The sequence below is a fragment of the Labeo rohita genome, chromosome 18 (assembly GCF_022985175.1).
Source record: "Labeo rohita strain BAU-BD-2019 chromosome 18, IGBB_LRoh.1.0, whole genome shotgun sequence".
NCBI lineage: Eukaryota > Metazoa > Chordata > Actinopteri > Cypriniformes > Cyprinidae > Labeo > Labeo rohita.
This window is the reverse complement of record NC_066886.1, coordinates 18,885,526-18,908,667: the sequence shown is the minus strand read 5'-3', so window position 1 is coordinate 18,908,667 and position 23,142 is coordinate 18,885,526. Positions and strand designations below refer to the sequence as shown.

At 36.6% G+C, this 23,142-nt stretch overlaps 2 protein-coding genes across 24 annotated transcripts in view; one reads left to right on the top strand and one right to left on the bottom strand.

The window, feature by feature from the left end:
• The window catches only part of ryr1b (ryanodine receptor 1b (skeletal)), a 117,726-nt gene extending 111,765 nt beyond the window's left edge, over nt 1–5,961 (bottom strand). For 10 of the 20 annotated variants that reach the window (XM_051135623.1, XM_051135624.1, XM_051135625.1 and 7 more), the window contains exon 1: nt 4,388–4,804. In XM_051135623.1, coding sequence (XP_050991580.1) covers nt 4,388–4,435 — 48 coding nt within the window. In that variant the 5' untranslated portion in view covers nt 4,436–4,804. Of the gene's footprint in view, nt 1–4,387; nt 4,806–5,824 lie in introns of those variants that run through there. The other 10 variants (XM_051135618.1, XM_051135621.1, XM_051135615.1 and 7 more) reach the window with 3 other exon arrangements.
• A 3,201-nt stretch (nt 5,962–9,162) lies between these two features.
• The window catches only part of rasgrp4 (RAS guanyl releasing protein 4), a 34,265-nt gene continuing 20,285 nt past the window's right edge, over nt 9,163–23,142 (top strand). For 2 of the 4 annotated variants that reach the window (XM_051134788.1, XM_051134785.1), the window contains exons 1-2: nt 9,163–9,671; nt 19,186–19,364. In XM_051134788.1, the coding sequence (XP_050990745.1) occupies nt 9,649–9,671; nt 19,186–19,364 (202 nt within the window). In that variant the 5' untranslated portion in view covers nt 9,163–9,648. Of the gene's footprint in view, nt 9,672–9,981; nt 10,162–19,185; nt 19,365–23,142 lie in introns of those variants that run through there. The other 2 variants (XM_051134786.1, XM_051134787.1) reach the window with 2 other exon arrangements.

The following is a 23,142-nucleotide window of genomic DNA, read 5'->3' as shown; positions in this document are numbered from 1 at the left end:
TTTGAAATATAGCATCTTTGATCTTGGGCACTTGTTTGCGTCAATCACCTGAGCTGTAAATGCCATGTGATTTATGACATTGTTGATTGCCTCTATTAGAACCCTAGGGGTGGCACACTACTCTTATATTGAAACTCTTATTATGAAAGAGTGGCATGACAAAAGGAAAAAAGAAACAGTCTCAGAAACAGTCAGTGAAAGCCAAAGGGCTTTCCTGAAAGGATTCCCCCAAGGACCAACACTGGTGAGCCCTTCAGAAAACTGCCGGTTCTTGACTGACCCACACATGCTGAGTCACTGTATGGATTACAGCAGTCACACACTCTCACACAGCACATAATACTGCACCTCTGAAATGCATACAAAGAAAATCTTACATAATCTGCACCTTTCATTACATTTATGTTGAGATATTGTCATATATGCAGATAAAGAAAATCAAACATATTTCGGTATGCCGCTTTGGTCCATTTCTTTTATTTTTTCACTGTAGTCCCTATTCATAATACATTTTACTTTTATAATCTGAACTTTTCAAAGGAAACAAGACAAAAAAGTAGTTATTGTTATTGTTTTTTATTGATTGTACTGTGAAAAGTCCACAGCCAGGATTTAATGAAAGTTTGCTAAAACAAACCCTGAATAGCAATGGCTATTTATGATTGTGACTAGCCTATAATTACATTATACAAAATAGAAAAAGTAGATTCAGTAACACTTCAGTTTAGAAACCAATTTTCCCTATTAACTATTTGCTTATTAGCATGCACATTACTAGCATATTGGCTGTTTATTAGTATTTATAAAACACAGTCTGATTGACCTTTTTCTACATGCTTAATCCTACCCAAAACCTAAACTTAACAACTACATTACTAACTAGTAATAAGCAGCTATTAGGAATTTATTGAGGCTAAAGTCATAGTTAATAGTGTATTTTTGCTTAGGTTTTTAAGTTAAAGTTGAATCGAATTGTTATATTTAACTGTATTTTAACTTTATTTTAATTAGCAAAAAAGCGCCTTGCACAGATTTCGCAACGGGTAAAAGTTGTCCGTGCAAAATTCCTGTGTTGTCCAACAGACATTTATTTAATACAATGTACTGCAAAAACAATAACATTTTGAAATATTTTTACTATTTAACTGTTTTCTATTTGAATGTATTTCGAAATTAATTTATTCCTGTGATTTCACAGCTGAATTTTTAGCATCATTACTCCAGTCACATGATCCTTCAGAAATCATTCTAATATTCTGATTTGCTGCTTATAAAACATTCATTATTATGATTATGTTGAAAACAGCTGATTTTTGTTTATGAAATTAAATATTTCATTTGATATGAAGTGACATGCAATCTTCACAATAAGTAAAGTAAAACAGGGTTTTCATCACTGATCTATATATAATTGGATCGCTCATTGCGTTCTAAACTATAATTTATATAAATATATAAATTTTATATATAAATTTTATATATATAAATTTTATATATTTATAGTACTAAACTATATTGTGTTCTCTATTATAGATTAGTGGTTTTCATGCTGACTTTAAATCACACTGACAGAATATGTTCTCTCATACCTGATTTGGGTACAAAACTATTTTGAAGTGTATTACATATACACTCCTCCTTCATTTCCACTCATCCCTCTCTTCTCAGTCCTCATACAGTGATATAAAAAAACAACAGAATAGGTGGTAGGTGGAATAGGAAGAGGTGGGTCATCTCTACCATACACACACACACAAACACAGATGACACTAAAAAATAAGCATAAAAGAATGAAATAACCAACTAAATTGATTATGTAACCAATAGATCAAAGTTCAAAAGTCACTTGTTAGCCTATATTTGAAATCTTGTGATACCTGTAAAGAATCATTTCCACTACAGACAAGTCTATAGTCTGTTTCTTTCCCAACAACAATACAAAATTGTCTGTTTATACACATGTGGGCACAGAACAGCTGTGAGACTTTGTTTTGGTGTCTCGTGAAGAATATAAAAAGTTGACCTTTGATCATAAAGGGATTCTTTGCTGCACTGTCATCCACATAACACTCTTATTAGCATTCCTAAAAGAGACATGAGGGTGTATTATGAGATATCAGCTGATCCCACTGGACAAATGGATTGACAGTCTTCCAGACAGACGTTTCAAAAGACAGCAGAATGTTCTTCAACGTCCATTTATAAAACCGCCAGCTACAACTCTAAAATATAATTGGATACTGCATTGCTATTTACGTTGCAACTGTAAATAGCCTAGAGTTAAGCCAGTGAATAAATATAAAATTATACATAAAATACTGTATATTAAAAGTAGACCATATTTTTATATATCTTTAATAATTTATAATAATATAATTTTTATCCAGTGGCCTCCTTGGAAATTTGCTGAGGCCCTCTAGCGGGCCCTGGCCCCCTGAGTAAGAACTCTGACAATCTCAGCTCAAAATCTTCCACTTTCTTTTTCACAATCTTTCAGTCTCCTTTTATATGCTACAAATGCTATACAATTCTATTTCTGCTTGTTCTTGTTCTTTTCTTATTTGCCCTTTTCTCTCAAACCTGGTTTTGTCTTTTGTCTGTACGTCCGACCCTATAGATCGTCTAAGCAGTTGGCTTCTCGCTTACTCTACCTCAGTTTAAGAGATGAGGGGGCAGAGGCCAGCTGTCCCCCCTCAAGGAGCTGGCCTGCTTGTTGCGTCTTCCACTCCTGTTCCGAAAGTCTCTCCTTTCCTGAGGTAAAAATAGCTAACGATGCAAACAGATGCACCAGCCGCTGTCTATCCACACACACTCACATACATCCACTGAATGGCAGAATCTTCTAGAAGAATGAGCGAAAAGATGCAGCACTTACAATATGTGTTTACAGTCAGCAATAATAAAAGCAGGACATGTCCCTGATTAGAGACGTCGTCCCTCACTGAGCTGTTAGGCAGACTATCAACTCCATAAGCAGGTCAAAAGACATGTGGGCCACCATAAAAATAGTCAACTAAATACAGGGTGAGAACCAGGCTTGCAAAAACGTCCATCAGAAAATGTCCAAAAACACCACGAGGACAATTCAACAAATTAGTCCACCTGAAAAGACCGAGAGCGTGAATGGGAAACATTTACCATTCTTTGGCGAATTTTCATGGGTGAAATCCATTTATTTCAATTGGAATCCATGAGAGTTTTTGAAAATTTCCTTGCGCAGATTTCGCAACGGGTTCAAGTTGTCCACGCAAAATTCCTGCATTGTCCAACAGTCAAAAGTTTTTGAACAGTAGGGATTTTTTAAAATGTTTTTTAAAGAAGTTTCTTCTGCTCACCAAGCCTGCATTTATTTAATCCAATTTACTGCAAAAACAGTAAAATTTGGAAATATTTTTACTATTTAAAATAACTGTTTTCTATTTGAATGTATTTCGAAATGTAATTTATTCCCGTGATTTCAAAGCTGAGTTTTTAGCATCATTACTCCAGTCACATGATCCTTCAGAAATCATTCTAATATTCTGATTTGCTGCTTTTAAAACATTCATTATTATTATTATGTTGAAAACAGCTGATTTTTTTCAGGTTTCTTTGATGAATAGAAAGTACAGAAGAACAGCATCTATCTGAAATAGAAATCTTTTTTAACATTATAAATGTCTTCATCATCACTTTTGATCAATTTAAAGCATCCTTGAGTAATAAAAGTATTTTTTTCTATATTAATCTGCATATTAAAATAATTTCTGAAGGATGTGTGACACTGAAGGCTGGAGTAATGATGTTGAAAATTTAGCTTTGATCACAGCAATAAATTACATTTTCAAAAACAGTAAAATAAAAAGCAGTTATTTTAAATAGTAAAAATATTTTACAATATTACTGCTTTTGCTGTATTTTAGATCAAATAAATACAGACTTGGTAAGCAAAAGAGACCATTAAAAATCTTACTGTTCAAAAACTTTTGACTGGTAGTCACTAAACTATTGCCAATGGACATTTTTCCCGTGAAATTTCACTAAGCACTTGACAAATAAATAAGCATGCATATTTAAAACAAACAAACAAACAGATGCCCAATCACATGCAGAAATATTTATAACTCTTTAACAACAGCAATGATGTAACCATATGTTCAAGATTGTACCAGATGAAAAAGTTTAAGAATTTTGCATTTTACTACTTAACCACTAGTCTGAATATTAGAGGGGGAAACATAAGCGCCCCCCTCAATGTCTACGATGGTTTGGCCCTGTATACACAAAAATACCCATAATGCACAGGCAAAAACTAGCTAGAACTCTTACGTTGTGATATAACTTTGAGTCCCCCCCGCCAAAAAAGTATATTTATAAAATCAAAATGGGTCAAGAAGGCATCACTTACCGTCCGTAGGAACTGTATCTCTTCATCTCCCCCCTCTCCCTCTGCCATCCTTCTCCGAGGGTTATTTGCAGCTCCTCAGGAGAAATCAGAAAATCCTTCCGTTTTCTCTTCAGTGTGTTTCAGTGTCTTCTCTCTCTCTCTCTCTCTCTCAGTGTGTGTGTGTGGGTGTGCTGGAGGACAGCATGAGTCCTGTAGCTCTCACGGTGGAGTGAGAGAGAGTGACAGAAGATTCAGCGCTGCTTCTGTCTCTCTCTCTCTTTCTCTCTCTCTCTCTCAGCTTCCTCGCTCTCAGATCCTGTGGATGGTGCTCTACCTTCTTACACATTCACACCGCAACCATATTTGCACAACTGGGCCACCCCCTTTGCCTAAAACTGATCCTCCCACAAGTCTAATGAGCTATAAATGGAAAATGTGCTTGTGTGTGATGATGTCTGGCAGAAGACACTAAGACACACATGCATACTCAGCCATACGAGAAGCACAGATTACATCAGAATTGATCAAATAATAACATTTGTGTAGTTTTTCAGAACTTGTGGTATTTTATGGCAATACTGTGCAAAAACACACAGTAAACAGATTGAACACAGTGGAGTCCTAATGTGAGCCGAACACAGCCGGATATATTGGGTACATATGTGTGCTCAGCACGCACCGTGACTGAAACAGAATACAGACCGCGAATTAATAGAAAAACAGAATTAAAATTATTTTTAATAATAATGCACTGCATTTGAAATAAATTTATATATATATATATATACATATATAATAGACAAACAATTATATATTATGTACAATTTGTATAGAATTGTATACAAATACTTAACAAAAAATACAATTGTTTAAAATTATATGCAATTTAATACAATTAGAAAACAAATAGTTAAGTGGAGGATGAGGCCATTTTGCCAAAATTTGGGTGCTGGAGAACCAAAATTCTCTAAATTTCTTTTTACTAAAATGCTGAAGCGTAACTTTTGTCTGTTTAACCTTCGTTTGGAAATACAAGAGTGGTATTGGGTATAAATTACACTATGAAATTACATTAAATTATACAATACACTATATAAACATCACATTAAAATAATAAAACTCTGGAAAAGGAACAAAACGTAAGCGATAAACATAAAATCAACACAACAGTCTAACAGGCACTGAGCCAGTAGGCCAATTAAACAATCAGTTAGATAGATAGATAGATGTGAATCAGAAGTACAGACAGATAGACAGACAAGGTAATTCTATTTTCAATCAAATATTTCCCATTTCTGCATCAATGGACCACCAGTCGGCTAGACAGTCTGACAGCTGCATAAGCAACACACCCCTAAAATTACTCTAGGAAAATACAGCCAATGTGCTGCACCCAACCACACACACTCTCAAACAGGCCACAAGCATACAAAGATGACAGCTGGCATCACTCCTCACCTCCACAATCTCCATCTAAGTGTCATCTCTGAGCGTGTCCCTCCTCTCTCCTAAGTCCAACTGCAACTACATCTGAGTATGGAGTAACAAGGATGCTGATGGATTTTGGGGGGTCTTCTTGGCAGCCGAGGACTGAACTTCAGGGAGCATGCTCAGACAGCACGTAATGAAGACTGGGAAGCCGAGTGCATTTGCTCAGGTTTGCTGCTGCTCGCTATACTGTAGTCATGTGAAGTGAACGTTAGATGGCGTCGTAGCATCTCACAAACTTGGCACGGAAATAAAATTGAAGCTAGAACTATTTGCAGTATAAATATAGTCTAAATGAGATAATTACTATGACTGTAATGCCTTTAGACTATGTTTAAAAAATTAGATAATGTATTAGGTTCCTATTGCGGTAATACACAATAACGTGATACTCTTAATAATAAATTAGCCAAACTGGTTACACCGCCGTTGAATAAAACACTGCCTGATGATATTCATATTCCGTAACGTAACGATTTCCCAACTAATGAAAAGCAAAAATAAATAAATAAATAACTCAAACATAATTAGATAATGACAGTAAACATTAAACAAGCCATGTAGTAAAAATTGTTCAGTTTTTCAAAAATCCAGTTGATAACGTGCCTAACGTCCGATTGCTAACGTAAGCTAGCTTTCTAGCTAGCTAGTTATTTATTTATGTTAAACATTATATAGGCCTAATTATTGAAGTGGTTCAGCATTTTATTCACTTTTTAGCTGTTTTTACCTCATCATTTGAGTTCTGTGCTAAATAAATTTGTAAAAGTACCTGTATTCAATGTAGTGTCAGTTAATAGAGAGTTCCCAGATAGCACGTATGTCTGCAAGATGTCTGTTAAAGATCACTTGATCTGGAAAGCATCTGCTGTGTACAAACATCTGTAAGATGTTAGTTTTACATACATTTCAAATCATAAACATCTTAAAGACATCTAATAGACATCTATTTGACATCTGATAGGAAACGTCCTATTGCAGATAAGCAAACAATCTAAAAAATACGTTGTGCAGATGTAAATGCAGACGTCAGATAGACGTCTCAGAGATGTACCTGTGCTATCACGATTTGTCAGTTCCCCAGATGTGTGGCCATACTGCCGATACTCGAATGTAAACAACAGTATGGATTACAAGGTTAATGTACTACTTAATACATTGTTCTGGTAATTTATGCTGTATAAACCATGGAAAAATGCGTGGAAGCTGCTAAATCATATAGAGATGGACTTAGTAAGCAGGAAAGAGTGCACTAATTTGGCAAACTACAATTAATAGGTGGTTAATAGATATGTACAACAGTATTATTTAAGATATTAGCCTAATACTTCACCTACCTGATTGAAAGTGATAAAAACAAACACAAATGTTGTCAAGATTTTTGCTTTCTGGAAATCCTGGTTTAGTTTGGCCAACCACAAACACCTTTCGAAATTGATCATTTTCAGCAGCAATAAGTTTTGTTCAATTCAGTGGAATTGTTTACGTTCACTGCCGCCAATATGGCTGATTGATGATGCGTTGTGAAAGCACTCTATACAGATGAGTGTGTGGAAAAATCAACACATTTACAGTAATATCTCATAGGTTATTATTGTGTATATTAAATATATAATTGCGTATTGTATATAAAATAGGATAAAAGTTAATACACTGATAAAAATCATATACATTTTATATTTGTGAATATATTTACAAAATTTGTAAAGGTTTTACTGGTTATAATGATACTTTTATTAGTTTTAATGGAAACTGTAATGAACCCTGAGGATTTCAACTGGTCGCCTTTTATTGGTGGCTTGTTAAGACCGCTAAATCCTAATGGAATATGTTCCAAAACACACTACAGAAACCCATTTTTTAATGGTTTGTAATAGTATTTGTAGTGGAAACCATTAGGATTTCTGTGATGGTTTCTATTGTTTTTTCAGCAGGGAAATTACCACAGTTTTTGCCATAGAAATAACCATAGTAACAGTGGTATTTCGGTGGAAATGATGGTTACATATTGGAAATATTTGCTCATTTTGTGCTCTGACTGACCTAACAGATGAAGTAATTAATAGCCTGTCTAGGCTTGATAGAACCAGTTTCTAGTTAGTCACTGAGCAGGCCTAACTGATGCGACAATTCAGTTTAATTTCTATTGATACCTTAGTAATTGTAAACTCTGCAATACGGAAGGCAGATGACGGGTGCCGATGTGGTTTCTTCAGTTATGCAATCACATTGCAGAATTTGCAGCGAGACACTATTACTGAAAATGACATGGTCAAGAACAAGAAAAAAAATATTTAGCTACAGGAGAATACATCTAGCTTCGCCTGTTACTGACAAAACACCACCCTCTCTTAGAAAGAACTCTGTACAATAAGTTCTTCTTGCTATGTGAAAGTTTTAGATTAGTTTAACCATTTTGAGGAAGTAAACAAAGGTGGAGTGATGAGCAAGGGCCCTGTTGCAAGTTCATTTGTGGTGAGGAAAAAAAAAAAAGGTCAAAAACAGTCTTCATACAAAACACGACAGCATCTGCAACAACCCAGACATTTAATACAGAACAGACGGCCCACATTTCACAGAATTGATATTCTAGGTGTCATTCTGAACGATAGCGGTTGATTCATTCTCACCCATCCTTTAACCGACAGAAGTCCCCCTCGTCTGGCTTGTATGAGAATCCCACCTCTGTGTGAAAACACACACGGGCACAGGTTCCCACAGAGTTTGCATGCAGACACACGCACAAACACACATGCAGCAGTCTTTCCTATCATCTCCCCTCTCCTCCATGCTCAACAAGGCATCCTTTCAGTGTCCCGCTCCAGCTGCACGTGGAGGGATTCAACCCTGGAGACACTACCTTACTGTTAAAGAGAGAAAGAGAAGGGATGAAGACTTAAAAATTGGACCCTAGGCTAACAAATGAACAGACACAGCAGGTACAGACATGCAACTATTACATATGGTACGTTGTACGCGGAAATTCGTGGAATACACACCCGAAGGCTTGCTCATTTACCTGTAGCCTAAAGGCAAGGAACTGGTACAGACTAAAACAGCTGAAATATGTGTAGACATGTACACATGTAGGAAGCCAAGAAGAGCAAATTCAGTCCTTCAAGACTGATTTCTCATCCTGTTGTCAGTTCTGTCTATTTTCAGTTGGCCTTACAATGATTTTTATTTGTATTACTTACTCTTACACTCTTTCAGAAGAGCTCAATCTCTCCCTCTCTTCTCTCTCACTCACTTTTTCTTTCCCCTCCCTCTCTCACACATGCACACAGATGACAGTTCCCCTATCTGTCAGAGCCAGTGCCTGTATTTCAAAAAGGGACTTGTTTGTATTGAATTCAGTTAAGTGTTTGTTGTGAATATGCTGATTCTGTTAACTTTTTGGAGCCTACAGTTGTACTTTTTCATTTTTAATGCACTGTTTGTCGAATAGGGGTTCTTTTATTTATTGTTTTGGTTAACTCTGTGCCCTGTGGTTCACGTTCTCTGGTAATATTCTGAGAGAAAGAAAGAGGGGGTGTGTGAGAGAGAGCGCGAGTGAGTGAGTGAAAGAGTGAGAGAGAGAGAGAGAGAGAGAAAACTCTGAGCCACAGCAGCTGGTTTTCAGGTTTTGAGTTTTGACAGCCGTGACTGAGCAGCCACTGTTCGTCCCAGCCTGTAAGAGGTCACTCAGTACCTCTGGCTGGAGGAGAGAGACTGTAAGATACCCAATGGGACAAGAAAGGGTTTAAGCAGCCCGGGGGACACCGTCAGGACACCGGTGAACAGAATTTGGCACCATGAATCGCAAGGAGTCAAAAAGGTACACACTTTTAACTGTCTTTTCAATTCTGACTATGCTTTGACAGGTGTCCACACTCTTGAGAAATGACGTTGCTTCAACGCAAAAATCTGCTTTGGTTCTTTGTGTCGCTGAGTTTAATGTGCATTTGAGGTTTGATAATACTCTGTCTGTGCCTCATTTTGCAGCGCACTGCAAAGTGATCACTGTGGTTATCTGACAAAGCTGTGGTTTCTCCTCATGTTCTTCAGAACTTTGTGTTTAGGTTTCAGTTCTCTGCGAGAGAGACAGGCTAGTCGCTCTCAAAACGGTTCAAACTGCACATTCATCATTCAGACTCTCCCTTTGGGGCTCTGGCTCTAGGTTTGCACTTGCAAGACGGTGTAGATTCACATGTGTACGCTGTGAAGTAGCAGTGGTGCTTGTCTCTGATCTTTAAGAGGGGATTTCGCACTAGGGAGATGAATTGCTTTTGACCTAGTTATTCTCCTGTGACCTGTTGTGGATAGAGGTATGTTCGCTCGTTGTGTTTACAGTACATAAGAGGCATTAGCAGGAACATAATGGTCGGTGTTGTGAAGAAACACTGCTAGTGTCAACTCATTTCAGGCTTAATCAGTGAGTTAGCCAACGCTACATATGGAGTCAGATTTTAATATATGTCATAATGTACATGAGTGTCAGTATACATACAAAGTCTGCCTGTGTATAACTACTACTTAAATGACATGAAGCTACATGAGAACGATAGGATCGATAGTTTTGACTAGAAGCTTTTGGGGGCGTCTTTTTTGTGCATGTTATCGCAGAGGTCTTATCTGATTGCTTGGAAATGACAAACTTAGCAGCGGCTACAATGATGGTATCAGCAAGTCTCATTACAGCAAGTTTTTGCAAGCATGTAATATTTGATATTATATGTGACTCTGGACCACAAAATCAGTCATAAGGGTCAATTTTTTGAAATTGAGATTCATACATCATCTGAAAGCTGAATAAATAAGCTTTCCACTGATGTATGGTTTGTTAGGGCAGTATTTTCAGTATATGCAACTATTTGAATTTCTAGAATCTAAGGGTGCCAAAAATCAAAATATTAAGAACATCGCCTTTAAAAGTTGTCCAAATGAAATTCTTAGCAATGGAATTACTAATCAAAAAATAAGTTTTGATATATTTACAGTGAGAAATTTATGATCTTTACGTAATATCCTAATGATTTTTGGCATAAAAAAATCAATATTTTTGACCCATACAATGTATTTTTGGCTATTGCTACAAAATATACCCATGCTACTTCTGACTGGTTTTGTGGTCTATACATATATATATATATATATATATGTATAAAAGCATTTAATATTGCATACAAATTTTATATTTAATATAATATATAATAATTTTATTATATGATTATATATATATATATATGATAACATTATTTAATATTCAATATATATTTATATATATATACACACACACATACACACATTTATTGTAAAATATACATTTCTAACAATTATACATTATAAAAAATTTATTTAATATATACTGTGTGTGTATATCATATTTATGCTATATATGTGCTACATGTGTGTATAATATCTAAAAACAATAACAATATTTAATATTTCATATTTAGTATTAAGTATAATGAAATATTGAATATTAAATGTATATTAAATATATGCATACATGTAAAACTAATACATGAAAGTATAATATATATATATATATAGTTAATTTGTACTACAATTATTTAATATGTACTATATGTGTGCATACACACATTATTAGTATAGTAAATTATTAAGTATATAGATTTTAATAATACATAAGTATAACAGTTTTATAGATATATATAGAGAGAGTATAGTATAGTAAAGTATACATATTTAATAATTATACATTTTAATAGTTTATATATATATATATATATATATAGTTAATTTGTATTGCAATTATTTAATATGTACTATATGTGTGTATATATACATATATATAATATTTATTTTATATTTGTTATACGTGTGTGTTATCTAAAAATATTTCTAATCAATTTAAGAGAAGTATTTTACATATATTTTTATACATAAATATAATTAACAGAATTTAATATTATAACATGTATTTAATATACTTTATGTATTGTGTATTGTTGTATATTTTTATACAGAAATAAAAATATAAATATAATTAACAAAATTTAATATTATAACATGTATTTAATATACTTTATGTATTGTGTTAAGATTGTTTCAATTTATATATGTATATATACTTTGAAAGAAATATTTAAATTCGTTATATCTGTTTAAATTCATTTAAATTCGGATTTGTCAAATATACTTGTTTTGTCATATCTGACATCTACTGGTACATGGAGCACAGAGATGAAGAGGCTGCAGATAGACTTACGGAGGGAAAGATAGAGTGAGGGTGGGTGACAAACAAGGCCTTCAAAGGGCTCTGGCATCAATTAATCAATTAACGAGAGAAAGGGAGGAATTTGCATGTTCCCTGACTTGTTAGCACAGGGAGAAAAAAAGGGAGATGAGGAGAAAGCAGGAGGCAGGAGGGAGAGGGTTGGGGGTAGGGTAAAGGAGCTGGAGATGTAGCCAGGAACTGGGAGTACAACACTGGCTACTGTGGCAGGGAAGGGGTAGGGGGATGTTGGGGGGATTTCCAAAGAGAAAGGAGAAGTTGTTTTCTGAATGACATGAATAGAGCAAAGAGTGCAGGAGGAGAGGAAGAGAAAGTGAGAGAGTAGGTGCTATGCATAGCTGAAACACTCGTACAATGTATGATTGCAAATGTTTCACTGGATTATGATACTCGATGCCAGGGTGTGATGTGCAAATGCAAACAAACCATGCTGCTCAAAAAGAAGTTCACTGCGCTAAAAACGACACATTAGTTCTATACGGGCTGATATATTGAAGTATAATAATTTAGCATTTTTCACATTAATATTTGTTAAAAGAAGGGTATATTTGTAGCAAGAGCCAAAAATACTTTGCATGGGTCAAAATGATCAATTTTTCTTTAATGCCAAAAATCATTAGGATATTAAGTGAACATCATGTTCCATGAAGATATTTTCTAAATTTCCTACTGTAAATGTTTCAAAACTTAATTTTGATTAGTAATATGCATTGCTAAGAACTTAATTTTAACAACTTTCAAGGTGATTTTCTCAACATTTTAATTTTTTTGCACCCTCAGATTCAAGATTTCAAATAGTTGTATCTCTGCCAAATATTGTCATATCTTAACAAACCATACATCAACTGAAAGCTTATTATTCAGTTTTAAGATGATGTATAAATCTCAGTTTCAAATGTTGACCTGTTATGTTGTCCAGGGTCACATATATACAGTAGCATTGGATCAGCAGATGTTTTTTATCAATTTTTAATTTTCAGAAGTCTGTTTCTGCCTTTAGGTGTGTTCACATTTGTTCTGCAAAGTTTCTTGGGCAAAATCCAGCAATTTCAACAACTATCAGCACTTTTTGAAGTTTCGCTTGAGGGCAAAAACGTTTCCCATGCAGATTTCCCTCACGTTCAAGTTGGTCATGCAAGTTAGCCATGCTGACCAACAGAAATAAAGAGAGCTTAATACATCACTACGCTATTAACAATAAACCTTTTTTGCCAATGAAATTTTTTTGGAAATATGACTAATGTAACCATACCTTCCAAGCAAAATGAACAGGTAATTATGCGATTGTTTAAAAAAAAAGTCATAATTGACTCTTTGCAAAAGCCCGCCCTCCTTAGTTACTGTAGCTATGTCAGACAAACACCACTCTTTACACAACACATCACGTTCTCACGCAGTGAAAAATACATCGTGGAACAAAGAGGAAACAACATGTTGACAGACAAGACAAAGCAGGTTAATTCTATTATAAAACAAGGTCTCAGCTTTAAAATGTTGTAATTATTTTAAGAAATTCAAATAATTACTACCATTTTGTGGCTCTTTAATGTGTCGTGACAAATTACAGTATTGCCTCATTAGATCAGACACGTGAACCAATTATCATTTCTTATTTACTTATTTAAGATGTCAATACATGCAATTTTTCAAGTTTAAGTCCACTGGACTTAATCTACTCTCCTGTCTGATTAGCTTGTTGGACAAAATGGCAGATTCACCTGTTTGGAAAGGGTCAATTGGGTGATATGAAATCACAATATTAAAGAGATGGTTCATCCCAAAATGATAATTCAGTTATTAAAGGAGAAGTTCACTTCTAGAACAGAAATTTACAGATAATGTACTCACCCCCTTGTATTCAGGATGTTCATGTCTTTCTTTCTTCAGTCGTAAAGAAATTATGTTTTTTTGAGGAAAACATTTTAGGATTTCTCTTCATATAGTGGACTTCTATGGTGCCCTCGAGTTTGAACTTCCAAAATGCAGTTTAAATGCAGCTTCAAAGGGCACTAAATGCAGAAAAGGGGTCTTATCTAGCAAAACAATCAGTTATTTTCTTATCTCACCTTAAAATCTATTTTTCTTCTCAACCTGCATCGCTGTTTTACCTTTGTTTGTAAAGGGCATTTGATCTTCTTTGCATGTTCACCTTGTAAACACTGGGTCAGTACTTCTGCAGCGATGTAGGACAATTTTGAAGTTGGACAAGAAAACTAGATGGGAGTTTTTCGACATACCCTAACTGTCATGAACTAGAATACACAGAGCTCATGCAGAGCTAGACAAGACGAGTATTTGAGGTGAAAAAATATATAAATTGACAATTTTTTTTAGAAAATAACTGATCGTTACACTAGATAAGACCCTTCTTTTTTAGCTTGGATCATTTAAAGCCCTTTTAAGCTGCATTTTGGAAGTTCAAACTTGGGGGCACCATAGAAGTCCACTATACAGAGAGAAATGCTGAAATGTTTTCCTCAAAAAACATCATTTCTTTATGGCTGAAGAAAGAAAGACATGAACATCGTGGATGACAAGGGGGGGAGTAAATTATCTGCATATTTTTGTTCTGGAAGTGGACTTCTCCTTTAATCACTCACCCTTATGTTGTTCCAAACTCCTAAGACCTTCATTCATCCTCAGAACACAAATTAAGATATTTCTGATGCAATCCGAGAGATTTCTGACCCTGCATAGACAACAATGCAACTGAGACATTCAAGGCCCAGAAAGTTAGTAAAGACATTTTTAAAATAGTCCATGTGGCATCAGAGGTTCAACCGTAATGTTATGAAGCTACTAGAATACTCTTCGTTCGCAAAGAAAACGAAAAGAACGACTTTATTAAACAATTTCTTCTCTTCAACAATTTCTTGTCTTTATTGTTAAAGTTATTATTTTTGTCACATGGACTATTTTATCTTACAGGTCTGGTACGACATGAGGGTGGGTAATTAATGACTGATTTTTCATTTTGGGGAGAACTATCCCTTTAAAGACTAAAGTACATTATATAAGTTCAAAAATCTGAACCCGTTAAAAAATATTAGGCATCACACACTTGTTGACTGTAAATAGTTACAGAGGAAAATTTAAACGATGGAGGATTCCACTCCATCAGGGCAAAATCTGAGCAAAAGTTGTGTGTTCCGGCCAGTAATATCTTATATTCAGGTCACAATATAAGATATCGTTTAAAAATGTAACCAAGTTTAGTTTGACTTCCCTTTTCAATGTTCTAATAAACATACAGAATTGCAGTATCTTCATAATATCATTATTGTATCGTGACCCAAATACCGAAGTCACCAGGACCTAGCTGATTCCACGCTGCATATCAATTTGCATAGACTTGTTTACAAATTGATTTACATTAACCGAGTGCATTTTCCCTAATTTGTTTACTGTATGTGTGAGTCTGTATCCATGTGCATGTCAGAGGCCTGCAGACCATGTATTGTGTATTGTCATCAGCTGTAGAGCGGGTTAATGCAAATAAGCGAGAGAGAGAGGTGAAAATACGATGTGGAATTTGCATATTGAAGTCACGTCTAATATTCGACTTGTCAGGAATAGAATGAACAGAAAGAAGGAAATTTGAGGCGTATTTCATGAAGGTATAAATAGGAAGGCTGTGTAAAAATCTTCCTGGTCTACAAACTTCAACTTTACTCTCTTGGCTGGAGTGTGTATTTGTGTGGGCCTGATCTCAGTGGTTAGACTTGGTTTGCCTAATGAGGTGAGAAGGTAAACGTCAGTGTGTCTGTGCGCAGAGAGAATTGAAAACGAGTGTGCTGAACTGGACACTGATGCAGGAGGAAGGGAGAGAGAGCGGTTGGGAGGGGTTTGGACGTTCTAAGAACTCATCGCTACTTCTCTGCAGTCACGGCCAGCTTCCTGTTCGTGTCACTGCCGTCACAGACCACAGTGATTCTTGCTGATGCTGTTTGAGACACAACTCGACATCCAAGTCACAAAAACACACTTTTTAATTTAAGATTAAGCTCCATACTACTAAATTACACAGCAGCTTTAGAGTTTTAAAGACTGTTACCCTGATGTACAGAGCTGTTTGTTCTTTTTGTGTGACTGACAAACAAAAGACAGAGCAAAGCAGTGAGACAGAGATGTTTATCTACACTTTCTAACTGTCTCTCTTCCTGTGACATTGACGGCCTGAATAGTGACACCTACTGTATAGGGTGGCAGATATCAACACACAGCCTTAGATATAAACATCAACATACCTGATCTACTGGTAGGGCTTGCAAGGTGCCAACAGTCGCACATGTACACAAACTTGTGCTGCAGACTTCAAGGGGAACTCATTGCTCTCAGGTATAATGTCAAAGGCTTCAGAGGATGGAAAATAAAGATGTTAGGAGCAGATCTGGTGATATTTTATTTAGTCTCTGAAGTAAATGTACCTACAGGTTTCAATCTGAACAATTTAGGCCACTAGATTTATATATTTTATAAAGAGCAGTGCTCGCTTGTGCGAAAACTCACAGCCAAGGTGTTAAGTTGGCTGCTATGGTGTTGCTATTCAGTCACTAATGTCTTCTGAGGAGGATTTAGCATGGTGCCTTTGCTAGAGTGTTCTGGTAGGTTGCTAAATTATTTTAAGTGGTTGCTAGGGTGTTTCTAAATGGTTACTAGTGTGTTTATAAAGAATTGCTGAAGTGGTTAAAGTGTTTTATTCTGAATGGTTTCTATGGTGTTTCTAAGTAGTTTTTGGGGTGATATGACAGTTTACTAGGGTGTTCTAAGAGTATACTACAGAACATATTAGTAACCACTTAGAAACACCCTAGAAATCATGCAGAACACCTAAGCGACCATTTTAAACACCCTAGTAAACTGTCAGATCATCCTTACAACTACAAGGCAGTTTATTAGTGTTTCCAAGTGGCTTCTAAGGTGTTTATAAATAGTTGCTAAAGTGGTTAAAGTGTGTGGTTGTTTTGGGGGTGTTATGACAGTTTACTAGGGTGTTTCTAAGCGTAGATTACAGTACATATTAGTAACCACTTACACCGTGTCTAGACTGGATGCGAGCGGCGCGGTGCGACTGTCAGACCACCCTAACAACAACTAGGGTGTTTCTAAGTAGTTTTTGGGATGTTATGTCAGTTTACTAGCGTGTTTCTAAGAGTATATCAACCATAGAAACCACTCAGAACACCTTAGTGACTAACTAAGAACCCCCCTAGTAAACTGTCAGACCATGAAACAACTATGTTTCTAAGTAGTTTCCAAGTAGTTTCTAGGGTGTTCTGGCAGTTTATTAGTGTTCGTTAAAGTGGTTCAAGTGTGTGGTTGTTAGGGCAATATCTGGATGGTTTCTATGGCGTTTCTAATAGTTGCTAGGGTGTTATGGCAGTTTACTAGGGTGGTTCTAAGAGTATATCACAGAACATATTAGTAACCACCAAGAACACCTTAGCGACCACTTAACTAGTTAACTGTCAGACCACCCTAATAACAACTAGGGTGTTTCTAATAGTTGCTAGGGTGTTATGGCAGTTTATTAGTGTTTCTTTGTGGCTTCTATGGTGTTTATAAATTGTTGCTAAATTAGTTAAAGTGTTTAGTTGTTAGGGCATTTCTGGATGGTTTCTATGGGTTTCTAAGTAGTTTTTGGGGTGTTATGAGAGTTTTCTAGGGTGTTTCTAAGAAGTATATCACAGAACATATTAGTAACCACTTAGAAACACCCTAGAGACCACCCAGAACACCTTAGCGACCACTTAACTAGTTAACTGTCAGACCACCCTAACAACAAATAGGGTGTTTCTAATAGTTGCTAGGGTGTTACGGCAGTTTATTAGTGTTTCTATGTGGCTTCTATGGTGTTTATAAATTGTTGCTAAATTAGTTAAAGTGTTTAGTTGTTAGGGCATCTCTGGGTGGTTTATATGGCATTTCTAAGTAGTTTTTGGGGTGTTATGAGAGTTTTCTAGGGTGTTTCTAAAGAGTATATTACAGAACATATTAGTAACCGCTTAGAAGCACCCTAGAAACCATGCAGAACACCTTAGCGACCACTTAAAACACCCCAGTAAACTGTCAGAGAACCCTAACAACAACTAGGGTTGTTCTAAGTAGTTGCTATGGCACTTTCTAAGTAGTTTTTGGGGTGTTCTGACCGTTTACTAGGGTGTTTCTAAGACCATACTACAGAACCTATTAGTAACTGCCTAGAAACCACCCAGAAACACCGTAGTAAACGGTCAGAACACACTAACAACAACTAGGGTATTTATAATTGGTTCCTAAGGTGTCAGGTGGTACTGTAATATCTTTAACTGTATGTGGTAATATTTAGAGTTTGGTTTTAGCAACACAGAACATTTCTCATGACCAGATCTCATCAGCTTTAAATATAACCTATGACATGCAAACATCAAAACCCAGCCTTCACTGCTGTGGTTTTCAATGCAGCATTAAAGGTATAGTTCATCCAAAAATGACAATTTGGTCATGATTTAATCATCAGTTCTAAACCTGTATGAGTTTCTTATTTCTGTTGAACACAAAAGAAGATAATTCAAAGAATGTGTGTAACCAAACAGGTGACGGTAGCCATTGTGATGTGTATGTAACTCCACAGTACGGAAAAAAATACAGTGGCTACCAGCAACTATTTAGTCACCCACATTATTCAAAATAATCGTCTTTTGTGTGCAGAAATAGGAAACTCATACAGACTTGAGGGTGAGTAAATGATGACAGAATGTTATTTTTGACTGTCGCTTTAAATAACCACAGATTAAGTTTTCAACATCAACAATGCATTTCATAATATTAAATATTAAAAAGATCAAAATGCTGCTTAGCCTGGTAGAGACAAGTGGTTACTGCGAAACATCTGTGGTCTGATGAGTGGTTAAAACTACGTAAATGTCTGTTGTTATGGATACTTTGTGTTGCTTGTTTGTGAGACCCAGTTTGAATAAATTCTTGCGTCAATGCCCAGTTGTACCATTGATCACATTGGTTGTTTAAATACACCTGTACATTGTTGGGACTGGGTTAAGCATTTCATCAGCATCAAGCCCCAAAAATCCATTTTTTCGTGTGTCTCCAGCAGCAGGAAGTCCCGTCCGGAGGGAGGAAGTGTGATAAAGAGCAGAAGACCAGTGCAGAGGAGGATGACATGCCCCAGTCCTCAGGAGATCAGCCGGGCTCTTCAAAGTCCACCGGCTCACGCTTCTTTCCGCTCTGCCAGTCTGGATGAGCTCATCCTCCGCTGCCTCCACTGCTTCGGTCAGTGTCCAGCTCGTCTATATCTGTCTATCAATAAGCCCCACCCTACAATACATCTGTCAGGTCACATATTCTGTTTTTAAGAAGAAAACATGACGAAATGTCAACTTCTGGTTAGTTAAAGGAAGTACAGCTGACATGTCACAACACAAAATCATATATCTCCCACATTCCACTTTCCTGGGGTTCTCAGCCCTGTCTCTGGCCTCATGTGCCCATCATTCCCAGTCTCCGTGTGCCAGCCGGATTATGTAAGTCTGCTGAGGGACAGCAGCTCTTGTCAAAGAGAGAGGGAGAGAGAAACAGAGAGAAAGAGAAACAGAGGGAAATCTTTTGGTTTACTAGGATTCAGGGCCTGGGAATGTGTTTGTCCCTCTATGCTAATGAGACAAAGCCTGATTGTGTGCCTCGGTTTCGCAGGCCTGCCCTCTCTCTCACTTTCTCTCTCTTTTGATGTCTCTCCCCCTCTCTCTCATTTGTTTTTTCATCATCCTCTATGCCTTGTTTATTTGAAATCTACTTTGCTTTTTCTTACCCTACGTATTTGGACTAGAGATGCAAAATAAATTTGTACCATATTGGTTATTAGTAGTTATTTAAGTGTTTCTGAATCATCAGTATCTGTCAATACTGAATATTTGGTGTTCTTTTTCAGTATTTTTCCATTTCCATTTTGGTTCAAAAACAAGCTGGTTGTTATGTTAGCAATCACTAAGTTAAGTAGTTAAAAGGTCTAATGCCCTGTCCAAATACCCACACTTGCAGTCTTTGCACTTGACCACTTGACTACTTGTATGACGTATTTCCTGTATTTGGCCCAAGTGTTCAAATGAATATGAAGACCACAAGTGTGTGTACAACTTTGCATTACCTCATGGGACACATTTATAGTGTTGTAAAAATGCAAGTGCTTTTCAATACTTTTAAAATTAACTTCTAAATGTCTGTTCAGTAGCCTCTCTAACAGATGACAAAATTAATTTGTGGTGCTTCTAATTAAAGTGATAAAATGCAAACGTTGTACAAAATAAATATACTTATCTCTGAACCAATAAAACATCCAACACTTTGTTTTACTATATTATACAGCTGAGGTAAAAAAGTTTTCACCCCCCAGCTCTTAATGCATCATTTTTACTTCTGGAGCATCAGCAAGCGTTTGAACCTTTTGAAATAGTTGCATATGAGTCGCTCAGTTGTCCTCAGTGTAAAAAGATGGATCTTAAATAAACAATAACTTGTATTTTGTATGATCCCTCTTTATTGTGGTAAAATAATTAACATTTTGCAGCTTCTGAAAGGGGGATGTAAACTTTTGATCTCAGCTGTATGTAATATCAAATTATTAGTAGTATTTATCTTACACTGGAAAGGTTTCTGTCACCGCTTGCGAGATCTCGGTAAAAAGTCTCACGATTTATTTCCAGATCATGACGCATGATGGGATACACTAAACCTCGAATACCGCTTCAGAGTGAATGTGGGTTTTGTGTGCTTTAAGGTCACTGCGGTTTGGCATTTTTAAAGTCCCCCCTTTTTTTGTGTTGTTTATTTGTCTATGTGGTGTTTTTAATATGCTTTTAGACAAACTATGTGGCTTATTTCCTGGCACGTTCATGCGCTTTCATGTGGCCAAGACTGCAAGTGTGGATATTTGGACAGGGTATAAATGTATTTATATCATCTTTGGAAGGCGTAGGACCATAAAATGTTCGTCCAATCAGATTGTTCGGTCCGAGAATTACGATAGGCTGTCCTATCTGCCTGTCAACATATGTAATGGATGGCATTATTATTTAAGAATTATGCGCTTTGTGCTGTATTTTTTTCTCACCGGTGTATGAGACATGAGGGAATCTGACAGCGCTGCATTCAACTCTCCACCAGCGCGTCTCTCATCATGTCGCTGGTTGCGTTCATGTGTTTTAGTTTGGAAACTCTGGGGTTGCATTTCAGGCCCTGTTTACACTAGTTGCATCCTTTTCTACACTAGCCTTTTCACTGCATTTCAGAAACTTTTTGTCACATGACCATTCATGCAGGTACATCCATAGATATATATAGGTACATGCCCTATTATTAGATGGCGAACACGTCTACGTGCTTGGTCGAATGATACATATCTACAGTGAGCATGATGTTATTGTTTACACAGTCACTAGGATACACAGAGAGAATGTGGGCAGCCACGCCATCATTTTCAAAAGTGTCTGTTTTGGTCCGTTTACACTGAAATGCAACCCTGGAGTTTTTAAACTAAAACAGGGTCTGCAACGTTTTCGAAAGTCTCCGTTTTCAAGGGCTGAAAACGCTGGAGTAGTGTAAACGACAGGCTAAAAGTAGCAAAAATTATGAGTTTTAAACAAAAACGCACTAGTGTAAACATAGCATCAGTGTGTCCTTGATGACCGTGTAAACAATAACATCATGCTCGTTATGAATGGTCATGTGACATGCGTTTTTATTTGTGAAGTGTGGACGGAGATCGTTTCTGAAACACAGTGATAACTGAAGTTAACTGCAGATAACTGCACTAGTGTAAACAGGGCCTAAAACAACTGGTTTAGATAAAATGAAAATCAAAATTGAAGGTTTTTGGCTTTTAGTATGAATATGTTAGCCGTAAGGTTACCTATAAGCTAGTGTGCTCCAAAACAATGGATGCTTCTCATTTCTTATTTGTGCATCCTCGTTTCCTTTCCTTGCATCTTAGCTCCACCCCCTTAGGATACGAGGGAAGGATGCAAGGAAAGGAAATGAGGACAGAGGAATCAAAGGATGAACACTGGAATATTCTTGACCACTCAAGTGTCACTTCAAAGCATCATCAGCTCCGCTAAAGGGATCTGCCCTTATGTTGTTAAAGTTCGTTAAAGTTATTTAAGGCATCCATAATAAATATTAATAAAGCAAGATGCCCTTTTAAAATATATGATTTTAAATATATTGTTATGACAGATGTGAAGAGCGAGGAGAATTTACATGTGTGTCACATTTAGTCGATAAAACACCTGTGTATCCTCGCTCATGACTCCTCAGGAAGCCTCCTCATTCCTCGCCTCCTCGCGATGTTATTAGAGAGTTGAGATGTCCTACAAGATGGCTGAGCTCGACTGATTTCCGGGTCATAGGATGGAGGACGGAGGAGTGAGGAAACGAGAAAGGGTATTGAGAAGCACCCAACGTCAGAATTAGCGTAGATATAAGCATTAAAAACTTACAGTCTCTTACTTCCGCCAATATGGATCAGCGATTTTAATGACATCACCCTGCACTTCAGCTTCTCATCAAACTTTCTGTCCAATCAAATGCTCTCTAGAATCCCGCCCCGCTAAAGCTGCGGCTGAAATCGGTCACTTGTTCACTGAATTTGTATTTTCTGTACGGTGAATGGCATGTAGTGCACTATGTAGGGGATAGAGAGCGATTCAAACGGTGTTTGAATCGAAGCTTTGAATCTTTTTCCGAAACAGTCAGAGGAAAGTCTCGGTGCTTCACGAGGCTTCATTTGCCCGTCACTCCTGTCAACTGTTGAATGAATGAATGTAACGTCCCGCTTGCTTACTTTGAACCGGAAGGCGCTCCCACTTTTGACACAAGGCCTCATTGGGCGTAGGAAACTTGTGGGTATTTTGTAGCAATGTGGTTGAGATTGTGGCTGTAATACGACGTGGTTTTGAGCTCACCGGCTCTGGCCGAAGCCTTGATATAAACAAAACAGCTGTATAGCAACACAGTAAAAACATGCAAAACACTTTAGCAACTGCATAGAAATGTC